Genomic DNA, 13425 nt, shown 5'->3' with positions numbered 1-13425 from the left:
ATTAAAATGCCTTGTCATGGTTTTTAACTGGAGTAGATAATTTCATTATGATTGGTTCTTAGGCATAAAAAGCACGTCTTGCATTTTCTCATGAGAACAAATTCATCATTAAAAATGACGATGTTCCCATATTGGAATGGTGTTTGGTGTGTTTTTCAGCACTTTTAATATTATGTGGACTATGTTATACTGGAGAAATGGGAGCTAAGTTCCTTTTCCATGGAGTGTCGGTGGGTAGCCAAGTGGTCTGAGGCACTTGCTTTTGATGATCACTGCTTGGATTTGTGTTTTGGGCTCAGCCAAAGTGGGTATGTGAGAAAGGTTGCCAATAACTTCCTGTGGGTCAATGGTTCTTCTGGGTTTCTTCCTCCACCAGATAAAACTGGTTGCCACGTGAACAGAATAGTGACATTATAACCACCACCACAACACTCAAAAACTTTTTACAAAGACACATCGACACAGCTGACCAGTGCTGGCCTGAGTAGGTAGCAAACCCGCAATTCTTGGATTTGAATCTGACACTCCAACAACTGAGCTACTGCAGCTCCCCGAATTGGAATTGTTGTTGTTGTTGTTGTTGTTTTTGTTGTTTCTTTCTTCATTTGTTAAGTGAATAACATAACCATCACTATAATATCCCTAACATTAAGTTCTCGGGTGAGCTAATAAAGCTGGATGCTCTGTCATTATTTGTCCTCTTTCCTATTTTCCTAATGTAAATGTGATCAGATAACATATTCAGTGGAGAAAGAAAATGGCTAATATAAAGTATGTATATCCAAGAGTATTTATCTGATCACATTACTGATAATCCATCCCACATCACCTCTTCAATCCCAGCATCCTCATTGATGTATTATTACTGAACCCTAATCTAATAGACATCCAGCATTGACACAGCTAACTAGAGAAGATGTGGGGGGGTGAGGGTAAATTACAACAGTATCTCATAGCTTATTCCCATCAATACCATTTTCATAGTCTCTCTTTACAAGAGGTAAATGTAGTTAACACCAGGATTTATGTATCTGATGATGTAATCTGCAGTAAAAAAAAGGTTTCTTTATGTACCTCAGATATAGTGGTTTTTCATAATGGAAACGACAGATAATGGTCTGTTAGGACACACCCATTAATAAGACCAGCAACTTGATATGTCAATTTAATTCTGTCCTAGCTTAAGTGAGCACCATCTGGAATTAAGGCCAGGGCTAGAAAACTTTGCATGACTTCATATGAGATTTGCAAACAAGCCTATTTTTATAGTCCCACTACTGCTTAAGAATCTCCTGACATCATTTGCAAAAGAAAATGTTTCTAGTCTGAGAAAATAGCATTTAATTTTCAGTATCAAACTTTGAGGAAAAGTCCAGGTGATAATTTTGAGTGTTGAAAACTTGAAGTTTCTATATATTTTCTATATTGTAGTGCAGTCTTTGGAGCATGTCATTGCATGAGCTTGCTATTTTTCAAAGCCTTTGGATCCATATCAGTTTGTAGCCTTGCTATTTGTCAAAGTGTGTGTTGTCTTGCTATTTGTCAAAGTGTGTGTTGTCTTGCTATTTGTAAACGTAATTTAAAAATGTGCTTAGTAAGATTGACTGATATTTTAGGGTCTATTGAATTGATTGACAGTGTGGATCTGTTAATTTAGTAAGATTGACTGACATTATAGGGTCTATTGAATTGATTGACAGTGTGGATCTGTTAATTTAGTAAGATTGACTGATATTTTAGGGTCTATTGAATTGATTGACAGTGTGGATCTGTTAATTTAGTAAGATTGACTAACATTATAGGGTCTATTGAATTGATTGACAGTATGGATCTGTTAATTTAGTAAGATTGACTGACATTATAGGGTCTTTTGAATTGATTGACAGTGTGGATCTGTTAATTTAGTAAGATTGACTGACATTATAGGGTCTATTGAATTGATTGACAGTATGGATCTGTTAATTTAGTAAGATTGACTGACATTATAGGGTCTTTTGAATTGATTGACAGTGTGGATCTGTTAATTTAGTAAGATTGACTGACATTATAGGGTCTATTGAATTGATTGACAGTGTGGATCTGTTAATTTCTCATTCTTTTCAGACGTCTTTGGTTCCAACCTATGCGAAGATGTGGCAATTTATGAATGCCAACTTTGACAAGGTGATGAAGGATGAGGTACAACAGGGTGTAGAACAGGTACAAACATCAAAAGGAAAATATGCCTTCCTTCTAGAGTCCACGTGGAACATTTACTGGAACCAGAGGAAACCCTGCAAAACAATGAAAGTAGGAGATAATCTGGACAGTAAAGGATATGGTATCGCCACTGTACAAGGTCACTTTTTAAGGTTTGTTAAATATTTTGTAAATTACATTTTGTTGGAAATTAATTTTTCTTAATGTTACATGAATTGTAAAACCAGGTTATACCATATTTTGCAACATGCACTGATGGACTCAGAATGTATATCTACTGTAGTCTTTGAGTCGAAGAAATCCAAGAACTCTGAAGAAACAATTGACTTTAAATAGTAGTTGGGCATATATCAGAGTTTAGAATTCTATATTGATGTAAACATCTACAATACAACTCAGTACAAATATTAAGTACTGTCGAAAACAGTAAGATGATCTCAGACACATATGGAAAAGAATGTAAATAATATTGCAGAAGTTTTTTAATAACTTAAAGGAAACATTGGCAGTGGTATAACCATATCTTTGGATTGGATACAGTTTAAGAAAAAAAAATTCAAAATCACTTTTTCAGTGATGAACATTGAAGTAGTATATTGTTTCTAATTGTAAATGCTGTATGAATAGATTTTGCCAAATTCTGTATTCATTGTTTCTTCGGGTATTGATGAGCTCAGAATGTCGATACATACAGAATAATATAAGCTTTTTTCAAGCAAAAATGATTTTCACTTTCTCAGTATTATGGCAAAATATACAATTTATTTCATTTCTGTCTTTAATGCCACCATGGCTACCAACCTGTATATTAAGATTATGAGACAATGAATGAAAGGGAGTGTGTTTCAGAGGGCTGTTAATTGAATTCTATTTTCTCCTGTGTAAATATGCTGAGAAATAGAAAGCAATGACTAAATATCTGTATAAACTAATAAAAGAGGTGAGTCTAAGTCCCTATAACAATTACTAATAAAACAGTCTTTTGCTCGTAATTAACATATTGGTAAATAGGACTTAATATCAACTGATGATGGATGGAGACACACAAAATAAACTAAATAGACTAATTCCTTCAGCAAAATACACAGTTACTCTTGTTATCAGCCTGACCATATATCAACCTATCATAATAAACATATCCCCAAACACATCGTAAATATTCACTGTCTTAAACTAAAACCTGATAATTATTGATGATCTTATGGTAACTTTGTGACATTAAAATTATAATTTACTTTTATAGTAACTTTGTAACACTTAAATTATAATTTACAATTATAAAAACTTAGTAACACTAAAATTAGAATGCATGTTTCTCCCTCAAATATGTTCCCCAATCACATTACATTAGGAATATTAGCCGGCTGCCTGATGAATCAAGCCAAACTTAAGGGTGAAACCTCATCCTTCCCTAGCTATGTGAATAGACAAAGGGCAATAACTCTTGCCCATTACCTCCCCTTGATACCACCAGGTGTTGCAAGTTTTTAATTTTGCTGATATACGGACTACATGTCATACAATTTATCTTCCAACAGTCCAGCCCTTTTTGTGTTCCTATTGGTAATCCAATGTTAATTTCAGATTAATTGTGTGGATTTATTGATCTACTGCAGGTTGTATGCTTTGTTTTATAATTTCTACCAATATTTGAATGATATGTCACTTGTTGATACTTCGGTTTGTAAGACTACCATCCCAGCATGCTATCCTTGACCTTTTACAAGGTCATTATGAGTTAGTCTACCTTTGACTTTATTCACTTACTCCATTCTTTACGTAGCTGTTAGCATCCACCTTGGATGCGGGAGGTCATGGATTTGATCCCTGGCAGAGTCATACCAAAGACTTACAAAAATGGTACTAACAGCACTCAGCATTAAGAGGTTAGTGTTAGGACTGGTCAGCCTGATGTCAGAATAATGTGACTGGGTGGGACATGATGCTACATGTCTGCGACATGATGCCCCAGTGCTAGATATCACTACAAACTGTCACACTGCAGACATCATAGCGATATGACTGAAAAAATTTGAAAGCTATGTTACAAATCCAAATCACACACACACACACACACATGAAGCTCTTATTAGCAGGATTTTGAAGTGCTGCATGATAATTATTCTTAGTTAATTCATATTTCACTCTGTTTTGATAAAATTATGGGAAGGTAATGACTGTTTGGATGTGGAAGTGAACCTTCCTGTCTGCTGGGGTGTTCTAGTCACCCCTTGTCCCTGACTGGTTTAGTTACTATTGTTACTTATCAGACTCGAGGAATAATAGGGGTTGTTTCATTTGTTCAACTGATCACTGTTTTTTCACTGTTTGTTGCCAGTGCAGCTCTTATATCTACTTGTAACCAGTATTTTCATGACTTACAGTAGCATCCAGGTTATCAAAAACTTTTTTTCTTAAAGTTATGCTAGTTTAAAATTTGGAAGTGCTCAAATAGAATTTTACTAGAAGACTGCTGAGTGGAAGACTTACTGACAAAAGAATTTTGATGAGCTAAGGAATATTCATCAGTTGTACAAGCAGCATGTTCTAAAGTTTCAAACTTATGCTCATTAACCCTGGTAGTGCGGAAGCCATATATTTATGGATGACATCACCTGGCTGTGTATGCTGGAACCATATATTTATGGTCAAACATCACCTAGTTCTGTGTGCGGATACCATATTTTGATGGCACAGGACAGTGACGTCTACGGATGTCCAATCTAGGCCAATCATTAATCGTGTGCTAATAATAACAGGGAGATAGCATATGTAATTGTCTTGATGATCACGGCTCTGAACAATGTAACAGAACATCAGTGAAACAAATATTTAAACAGACTTATTTGCACAGGAAAGTCTGTTGTCAACAGTGGACATTGATGTAAACAATGTGGTGGCTGATAAGTAGTTGCAGTTTCGCAACTGTCCCATACCCAGTTGCTGCCAATTACTGTATTTATGTATGGGATAGTCCAAATTATTATAACGTTTGTTAGGGCTTTGTGTGGAGGTATAAATAGCAATACGCAGAGTTTTCCAAATTTGAGAATTAATTTTCTGCAAGAATATACCATGTGTTGATATGAAGTGTTTTGACACTATCACGTGTTGATATTAGTACTAATATTAGTACCCCTACTCCTACCTCAAGCTGAGGCTACGACATTGTAGCTAGTGTTGATATACAAGTGCTATAACATGGCCATCCCATTCAGTAGCAACTTTAAAGTTCCGCTAAATCGAGCTATAACTATACAGTAGCTAAGTTTAACAATGAGTCTGTCATGTGCAGAGCCTTTTCTTATATTGGGTGATACATAGTACTAATATTGGTACCTCTACTCCTACCTCAACCACAGTAAATCAAGTTGAGGCTATGACATCATAGCTAGGTGATACATTGAGTAATCAAGAGTGAGAAATGTTCTAGCTTGAAAGCGATCAACCATTCATTTTATGGGGGGGGGGGTCCTTTATCGACTCCAACATATTCCTTTCTTGCCTATCATCTTTTAAAAATAAAAATCACAAAATTTTTGACAGAGTTTATTTGCTTTGCTTCTCTCTCTCTCTCTCTCTCTCTCTCTCTCTCTCTCTCTCTCTCTCTCAACAATCAAGTTGAAAAAGAAATGAACGTGAGAGAGAGAGAGATTCACTTCTTAAGTAACCCACTCTTATGACAGCAGTGTGAAATCTATGTGATTTTGGAATCTAATAGTCAAGACCTTCATCCAGTATCTAAACTTTCAACCCGGTAGAAATCTTTGCTTTGTTTTTTTCCTCGTCAGTTCGTTTTGTTTCATTTTAACAGAGCCAATTTCCGAGGTAGGCCAAATGAACATAAAAAGCTTGATCTTTTATTTTTTCCTCAAATGTTTGACAACATAGAAGTTATGATATGTTAAAATTGTTGTTGAGAAATTGTATTTTAAATATTTTTGGCAAGTTGCAATTATTAATTATCATTGAAAACCTCAAAACTCTTGCTCCATAATTTATAATCAATGAAAAATATTTATGTTACTTTTCGGTAATAATGACTTTCAGGCCTCTCAATTTAAAACAACTTGAGTTTTAAAGTAAGTTATTCAAAAACTATGTGTGCTGTCATATATTAAAAAATGCATTAATTATTAACGAAATCAAATTCAGCTTGTGTGTTAATAAATAGTAAAGGAAAGTTATGATGTACATAAGGTTTAGTAATGATGCTGGCAAAAAGAAAAGTTTATGAAGTATGAGTCTAGATATAACCTAAAAGTCATTAATTCCATGTGTAAAATCCTAACTTTTTTAACAGTATTTTTTTATTTTGAAAGAAAAATTTATATTTGTTTCATTTACATGATGTGATGAAATAATAGAGTCCACTGCAGTTGATAACAAACCTGCAGATGGATTTTGTGTCAGTTACAGTAGAACCTGTCTTGAAAGACCACCCCTTCTGCCAGACCTTAATGGTCTCTCATGAAGGTGGTCTCCCATAACAGGTCATAAGACTATATAATCAATAAATCTGTACATGGAGAACCTGAACTCTCAAGACAGGTGGTCTCTCATAGCAGTGGTCTCTCAAGACAGGTTTTACTGTATTACACCTCTCCCTCGATAGCTTGCGCATAACGGGGTCCACAAACATAGACCACACTATAAGCGAGGCGTGAGTTACCGAGGGACCTCCAAAAATTGACAAAAAATCACTTTGACATCGAGAAAACTGTAGGGGGGAGCAGCATTAGGGAACTGGACTGTTTAATGACTGAATCCTCATTTTACAATCACATCGATAATAATTTTTAATAATGCGCTTTTTCTAATGAAGTTGTTCTTTATTCTGTTTAAATAACATTTTATCAAAATATCCAACATATGAAAGATCGTTCCAACTGGTTTGAACAACCATCACATGTACGCAAAAAATCTGTGTATTATGTCACTGCTTTTTGTTTTCTTGATGAGTCTGGTTCCTGTAGTGGTGTTTAATAGTATCTTGCCAAATCAGTAGTCCATAATTTGAGAATTAGACTAACTGTTGATACACCTCCAAACAAGATTCCTCTTTTTCAAAAAGACGCGACATTTATTTCGTGACATGTCTACGTCAAAACTCAATTTTTTATTGTTCAATTAGTACAATGTTAATGTCATGATTTCAGTGGAAGTAATAATGAAATTTCTTATCATCCCTGAGGATATCTCTAAATGCCAGTTAAAGAATTCTCTGAAACTCGCTTGCCCACAATGGTCCGTATTTGTGAAATCAAGCTCTCTATTTTACAAAGTATTCATTTCGCTTACTGCCTTGTTATCTTTGATTACAATTATGAAATAGTTAATTTAAGGTAGTTTCTGTTACATACATAATAATGTTTATTACAGTGTTCGATTGATCAAATGAAGTGAGTTCACCTGACATATGACCGAGGCCGCTAGATTTTAAGTTAGTCCGATTTTTGTGCCTTTTAACTTTTCTTTTATTCCACCTGCTTTTTTTCAATCAAAAGACATAATTAACGTGATAATACAAAGGAGGACAGCTTTTAATTCAGTCTGACAATACAACAAATACTTCTGCAAGTCAGTTATCAAAACATGGTCGGCACTTAATTAGGTTCTCAGAGAAACGCTCGCGGACATAGCTGTTATGGTAGATTGATGCATTTTACGTTTAATTACAAGTGACATTGCATTTATGATGATTACACTTAAAAGGAACTAAAAGATGGAACTAGAACACAAATTTCAATTGATAAAAAAATTATTTAATTTGTATTTATTTATTAAAGTACTGCCTCCACTTGGCATAAGTGACATTTTCATTGATCGAAATTTCCTTACATATCGTTAATTGCAGTGTACTAGGAATGTTGTTTGGAAAGAAAATGTAAAAAATTGTATGAGCTATTTTTAAATTTGATATTTCATAGTTTTGATTCAAATTTCCAGGTCCTATCTACCGTTTTCAATGATAAAATGAGCAATGCATCAGAGTTTCCGTTACCAATTTTGATCACGATTTTCTTCAAGTTGAACAAATAGGGATACATTTTTGGGGTATTGTTGGGTTTAAAAAATGGGATCCACACCTGACATCGCATTATAAGCAGGTTCGCAAGTTATCAGGGCATGAGCTATCGAGGTAGTGGTGTATGTTTGTCACATGTATAGAGGGATACTTGTCATGTATAGAGAGATACTTGTATTTGTCAAATTTATTCCTGCAAGCAACATTAATTGCTTAAAAAGGTTTTTATATAAAAATCTGTAAGACATCTGCCTTTCAACAATTTTCAGATGAGAAAACTAGTTTTCCATTAGTTTTACTTTACTGCAGAAACAGTATTCTCTTCACCCTAAAACATGACCAATATAATTGTTCTGCATTATTATAATTATTTTTTACCCTCATAATTAAAACAACTTGATAACATTGATTTCTTTGAAAAATGATTGCTGTATTTAATTGAATAAAAGATTCTGCCAACAATATTATTGTAAACAGAATTTTAAACCTTTCAAACACTAACATTATGTTTTGGTTGCTATGGCAACCAAAGTAAATTTATTATAATTTATCATTTTCAGGATGATTAGTATTTGTTCCTTATCGATGAACTATACAAGTGAATATAATTATATTTTATATGGAGAAAATATTTGAATAATAACCATAAATATTGCATCATCTAAATGTTGTCACATACTGAAATGTAGAGACATCTTTGAAAGTAAAGTTTTAATTATCTAGCATAGGCCTCAAAGTAATGAACTGAGGATGTGTAATATGTAGAAAGAAATTAACTGTCCATGTACACATTCAGAATAACTATATTAGATGGAAAAGTATACACTATATTCAATTTTTTGGGGTCAAAAGTTACTTCTCCACCCATTTTCTCTATTTGGTTGCTATCGTAACCATGAACACACATCAGTTTCACCGACATTTTTAGTGTTTGCAATCTGCATGAATATATGCATCACTTTGTACAATTTCACAGCAATCTGATTTTTAATAATAGTTTTGAGCTGTTATATAGATTTGGCCCAAAAAGTCTCTATTGTTCTGAAACAATTCAGCATGCACAGATGGTGCAGTTAGAAACAAATCAGCACTGGTTTTAAGGTAAAGCAAAACAACACAGCACTACCAGGGTTAAGATAAGTGACATAACCTGCTATGAACATAGTTCTTGAATTTTTCAACTAATTTGATTTGTCTGAGATTTTCATAATCTTGACTAACTTTCTTGGCTAAGCACCACATATGAAATAACTGCTTATATTCACTTGCAAATTTGATATGAGTTTGACCAATTTATCTTTTATTGTAAACTTTTGTCAATAAGTTTCAGGTATCAACTCATAACCCTTCAAGATACATTCCATAATCAGATTTAAGTCAGCAATTTGCTGTGCTGACAGGCATGTGTAAATGTCACACTTTGCCAAAAAGTGTACCTTGTAATAACCGAGTCCTATTTGTAATAACCGAGTTCACCTTGTAATAACCGAGTCCAATGTTCTCATGGCTGTTTAAAATTTTCAGCAATTGTTTTCAAAATGAGAAAGATATTTATCTACTAATATTCTTAGTAACATCAAAGCTTAAATTTGTGTGTAAAGTGGGGTCTTGAAGTTTACTTGTCAGCTCTAATTCTTGAAATCTAAATTGAAATTCCATTTCTTCCTTTTCTCTTTCTCTCTGCATCTTCTCATCTCTCTTTCCTCTATCTCTAATTGCATTTTCTTTCTTCTTTCTATACCTGTATTTCTCTCTCCTCTTTCTGGAGCTAATGATTTTGGAACTCAATTTCATTCGTGTATTTCAATTTTAATTCCATAACTTTTAAGTTCACACCAGATTGAGGCTCATTAGGATTTTGAAATAAAGATCTCCACTTTACATGATATTGTATAAGCTTGTTGGTTTCACTAAAGATTTCTAAAATGCAGAATAATACCTGGGACTAAGGAAATTCCAAAACACAGTGAATTTTAATTTCAAAACAATCTTTTCTGAGATATTCTTGAGACATTTGTATCTCGGACCCTATGCTCTTACATAAGTAACAGAAACGAGGGAAAAGCAAGAAGTTTTGTAAACTTCAAGAAATAATTTATTTCCCTAGAATACAAGGTGAAAATATAAAAAACTTAAAGTATTGCAAGTTAAATCGCAAAATAATCCCAGAATTACAGACGTATTTTTCTCATAATAAAAATTCTGAATAAACTTTAGTAGAAATCCAAATTAAATGCAATGCTGAAATTATTGATGTCTGGTGGCCTGTATCATGGTATTATGCCAAGTCTTTTGTTGAAACACAGTAATATAATTCTAGGTTTGAATTTATTATAAATCTCAGTGAATGTCTCTGTCCAAGAAACTTTTTTATGAGCACCCTGGGGCTGTATTTACAGAGAGAAAAAAAATCACTTGAGTTAAATAAGTTAAAGACACAAATGAATAATTTTTCCAGTGACAAGATTATATAGTCCTCTATTTCACCTCAGGTCACAATTAGCATTTTCTAGTAAAAACTATTATGGTACCTAATGGAAAGTTTCTATCTGGAAGGTTCTAAATGATTACAGGGTAAAATGTTTGCTATTATTAAAAGGTCTGTTGCTAAAGTTATAGAACATGCAATATGTCAGGCATGCCAGGGGAATCCCAATAACCTAGACCCAGACCAAAATAAACATGTTAACTTCTATTAATAAAACTCCTAATATTAAACCCATACACATAGAGAACATATTAGCTCCGTATTAGTTGTTTATAGAATTTTTTAAAAATCAGTAATTCAGGTCAAGTACAAAAGAAACTTGATTTTAGAGAAGGTCAAGTCTAACATAGTGTTACATTAAAATAGGAGATAATAAAATTTTAAAAAAATAACACTGTCCTGGCTATTATTACATCAGGACATTCAAAACTGGACTTGATTTGTATCACTGCTGTAATTCATTTGGAACTCTATAATGTTGGACTTGCACTTGAACTTTTAGGACTATTTGGGTTTTGATCCTCAATACACTAAATTCTTTTTAAATTTTTACTTTGTATTCTATGGAAATAAATTATTTGTTGAATTTTATAAGATTTATTGGTTTGCACTCTTTTGTTTTACCTAGTTTAGTATTGTGAATGAAATCCTCAATAGTCCTAAAAGTCCAGAAGTATAATGTTCCAAATGAATCCAGTGTTGTTCCAAATGAATTCTGATCTTAAATGTGGTGTTATACTAATACAGTAAATCCTGCTATGAGAGACCACCCATTCTGCCAACAAAAATGGTCTCTCAAGACAGGTGTTCTCTCATAACAAGTTTGTACAAAATACCAGTTTCCAAGGTCCTTTTTCAGAACAATTTAAAGAGAAATAACCACATTCACTGTACATATATTCTATTCTTTATTAATAGTTCTTGCTAAAATACTGTATGCATTCATCTGAAAACAAAATTATACAGTAATAAAGATATACATATATCATTACACATATAATCACATTTACATTTTAAGATTACATGTACATGTACATGTATTAGCAAAGGAAATTATTTCTGATTTACTCCTTTTCATTTTTAGCACCCTAAATTTGCTTTACTGATGTTTAACCCGATATGTTGCGAGTGGTCTGCTCTTATTCACTTCATTTAGTTACAATAATTATTTTCTCCAGCATTAAAATTGGTCTGTTTTTAGTTGGAGGTTCTTCCATTGTTATTAAGGTGCTAGGTGTTAACCTTATTAGTACTCAGTTGTAATATGGGCTATATCGATGATTTTGACTAGGCTTTGAGAAGATTCGAAAAATCTATACATGCTTTGGGAAAATATGAAAAATCTATACATGTGCATTGCATATCCAACAATTAATGAAATAAAAAGAAACAGTTATCTCATCCAGAAACAGAATCATTTACTAAGAGACAAAAGTCAACAGCTTAATTCAGGGAAGACATACAGGGATTAACTGTTTATACAAAGTGCGTAATCTGGTTGCACAAACTTGAAAAGACAGGTTGTGATTAGTGTGTAATTACTGTAACATTGGCGGAAAATACAACAAATATCACAAACCTTTAACACTATCAATTGAATCCCGCAAATGATTCTCGCATGCTGGTTTAATAGACAAAGACCTTATTCACCCCAATGCAATATGGATTAACTCCAAAGACAAAACAATTTACACGACCATTACCTTAATTTATGCACTGCAGTGGCAACTCACGACATATACATTTGCCTGGTTCGCTGACTGTATCATCTGTCACTATATACAAACTCATAGCCATACCCCTTTTTATGTTTTTGATCAGAACAATCTTAACTGTTCAAGTGGTTGTTGTTACACATGATTACATTAAGGTCAGTGGTGTCTGTCTTTGTTCTCACAATACAGTTATTCATAGAGCTGGATACTGGCTCCTACTTGTATATATGGGCTATGATAAGGCAGGGAATCAGGCTAAATGCTAGAATAATCGGTATGTATTTTAGTCTGGCTTACAATAGAAATATAAAACACTATAAGCATACCAACAGTTTTTTATAATCATTTTTTTTAATTTTAGAATGGTATAAGGGGTCATTGTTGCAAGGGATTAAATAAAGGTCAGTGGATTTGATCCCCTTTTTTAAGATGCAGTCATTCATAGCAGTGTCAAAATGAATATTTTGCCAAGACATCATGGTCGCTGGTCACATTCAGCAGGTAGTCACTTATGACAAAGTGTTAATATAATGAAATCAAACTTTGCAGTACGATTGTGGTCGGAAATGACAGGTGGTTTCTGATAGCAGAGGTCACTCATAACAGGTTTTACTGTAGTTTTAAAGTTGCTAATAAGCCAACAGTCTTGATGTATCACAATAATACAACCCTAAATATTGTCAAATGAATTCACAATAATTCCAAAATAATGATTAAATCCAAATAGTATTGATGATGAGCACTTTGTATTTCCAAAGAAGGATACTTGAAATAAATAATTTACATAAATAAATTCAAGTCAAAATGAAATTCAGGACACAAAACAACACAACTGATTCTGCTTAGATCTTTCAGCATGAATGATTAATTTCTAGGTAAACAAGATTATATAGTCCTCTACTTAACGTCAGGTCATGATTAACATTTTCTATAAAAAAAAATTGCCTGTTGGAAAGTTTCATTCTGAAAGTTTCCAAATGTTTACAAGGTAAAAT

General features: G+C 33.3%; 1 protein-coding gene across 1 annotated transcript in view; it reads left to right on the top strand.

Moving 5' to 3' along the window:
• The window catches only part of LOC149797400 (glutamate receptor 2-like), a 196476-nt gene that overhangs the window by 159280 nt on the left and 23771 nt on the right, over positions 1 to 13425 (top strand). Inside the window, exon 14 of the mRNA XM_089962177.1 lies at positions 2104 to 2351. Within this exon, the coding sequence (XP_089818303.1) occupies positions 2104 to 2351 (248 nt within the window). The remainder of the gene's footprint in view (positions 1 to 2103; positions 2352 to 13425) is intronic.

This window comes from Sinohyriopsis cumingii, chromosome 6, assembly GCF_028554795.1.
Source record: "Sinohyriopsis cumingii isolate HCF-2022 chromosome 6, ASM2855479v2, whole genome shotgun sequence".
NCBI lineage: Eukaryota > Metazoa > Mollusca > Bivalvia > Unionida > Unionidae > Sinohyriopsis > Sinohyriopsis cumingii.
This window is presented reverse-complemented; position numbering and strand designations above follow the sequence as displayed.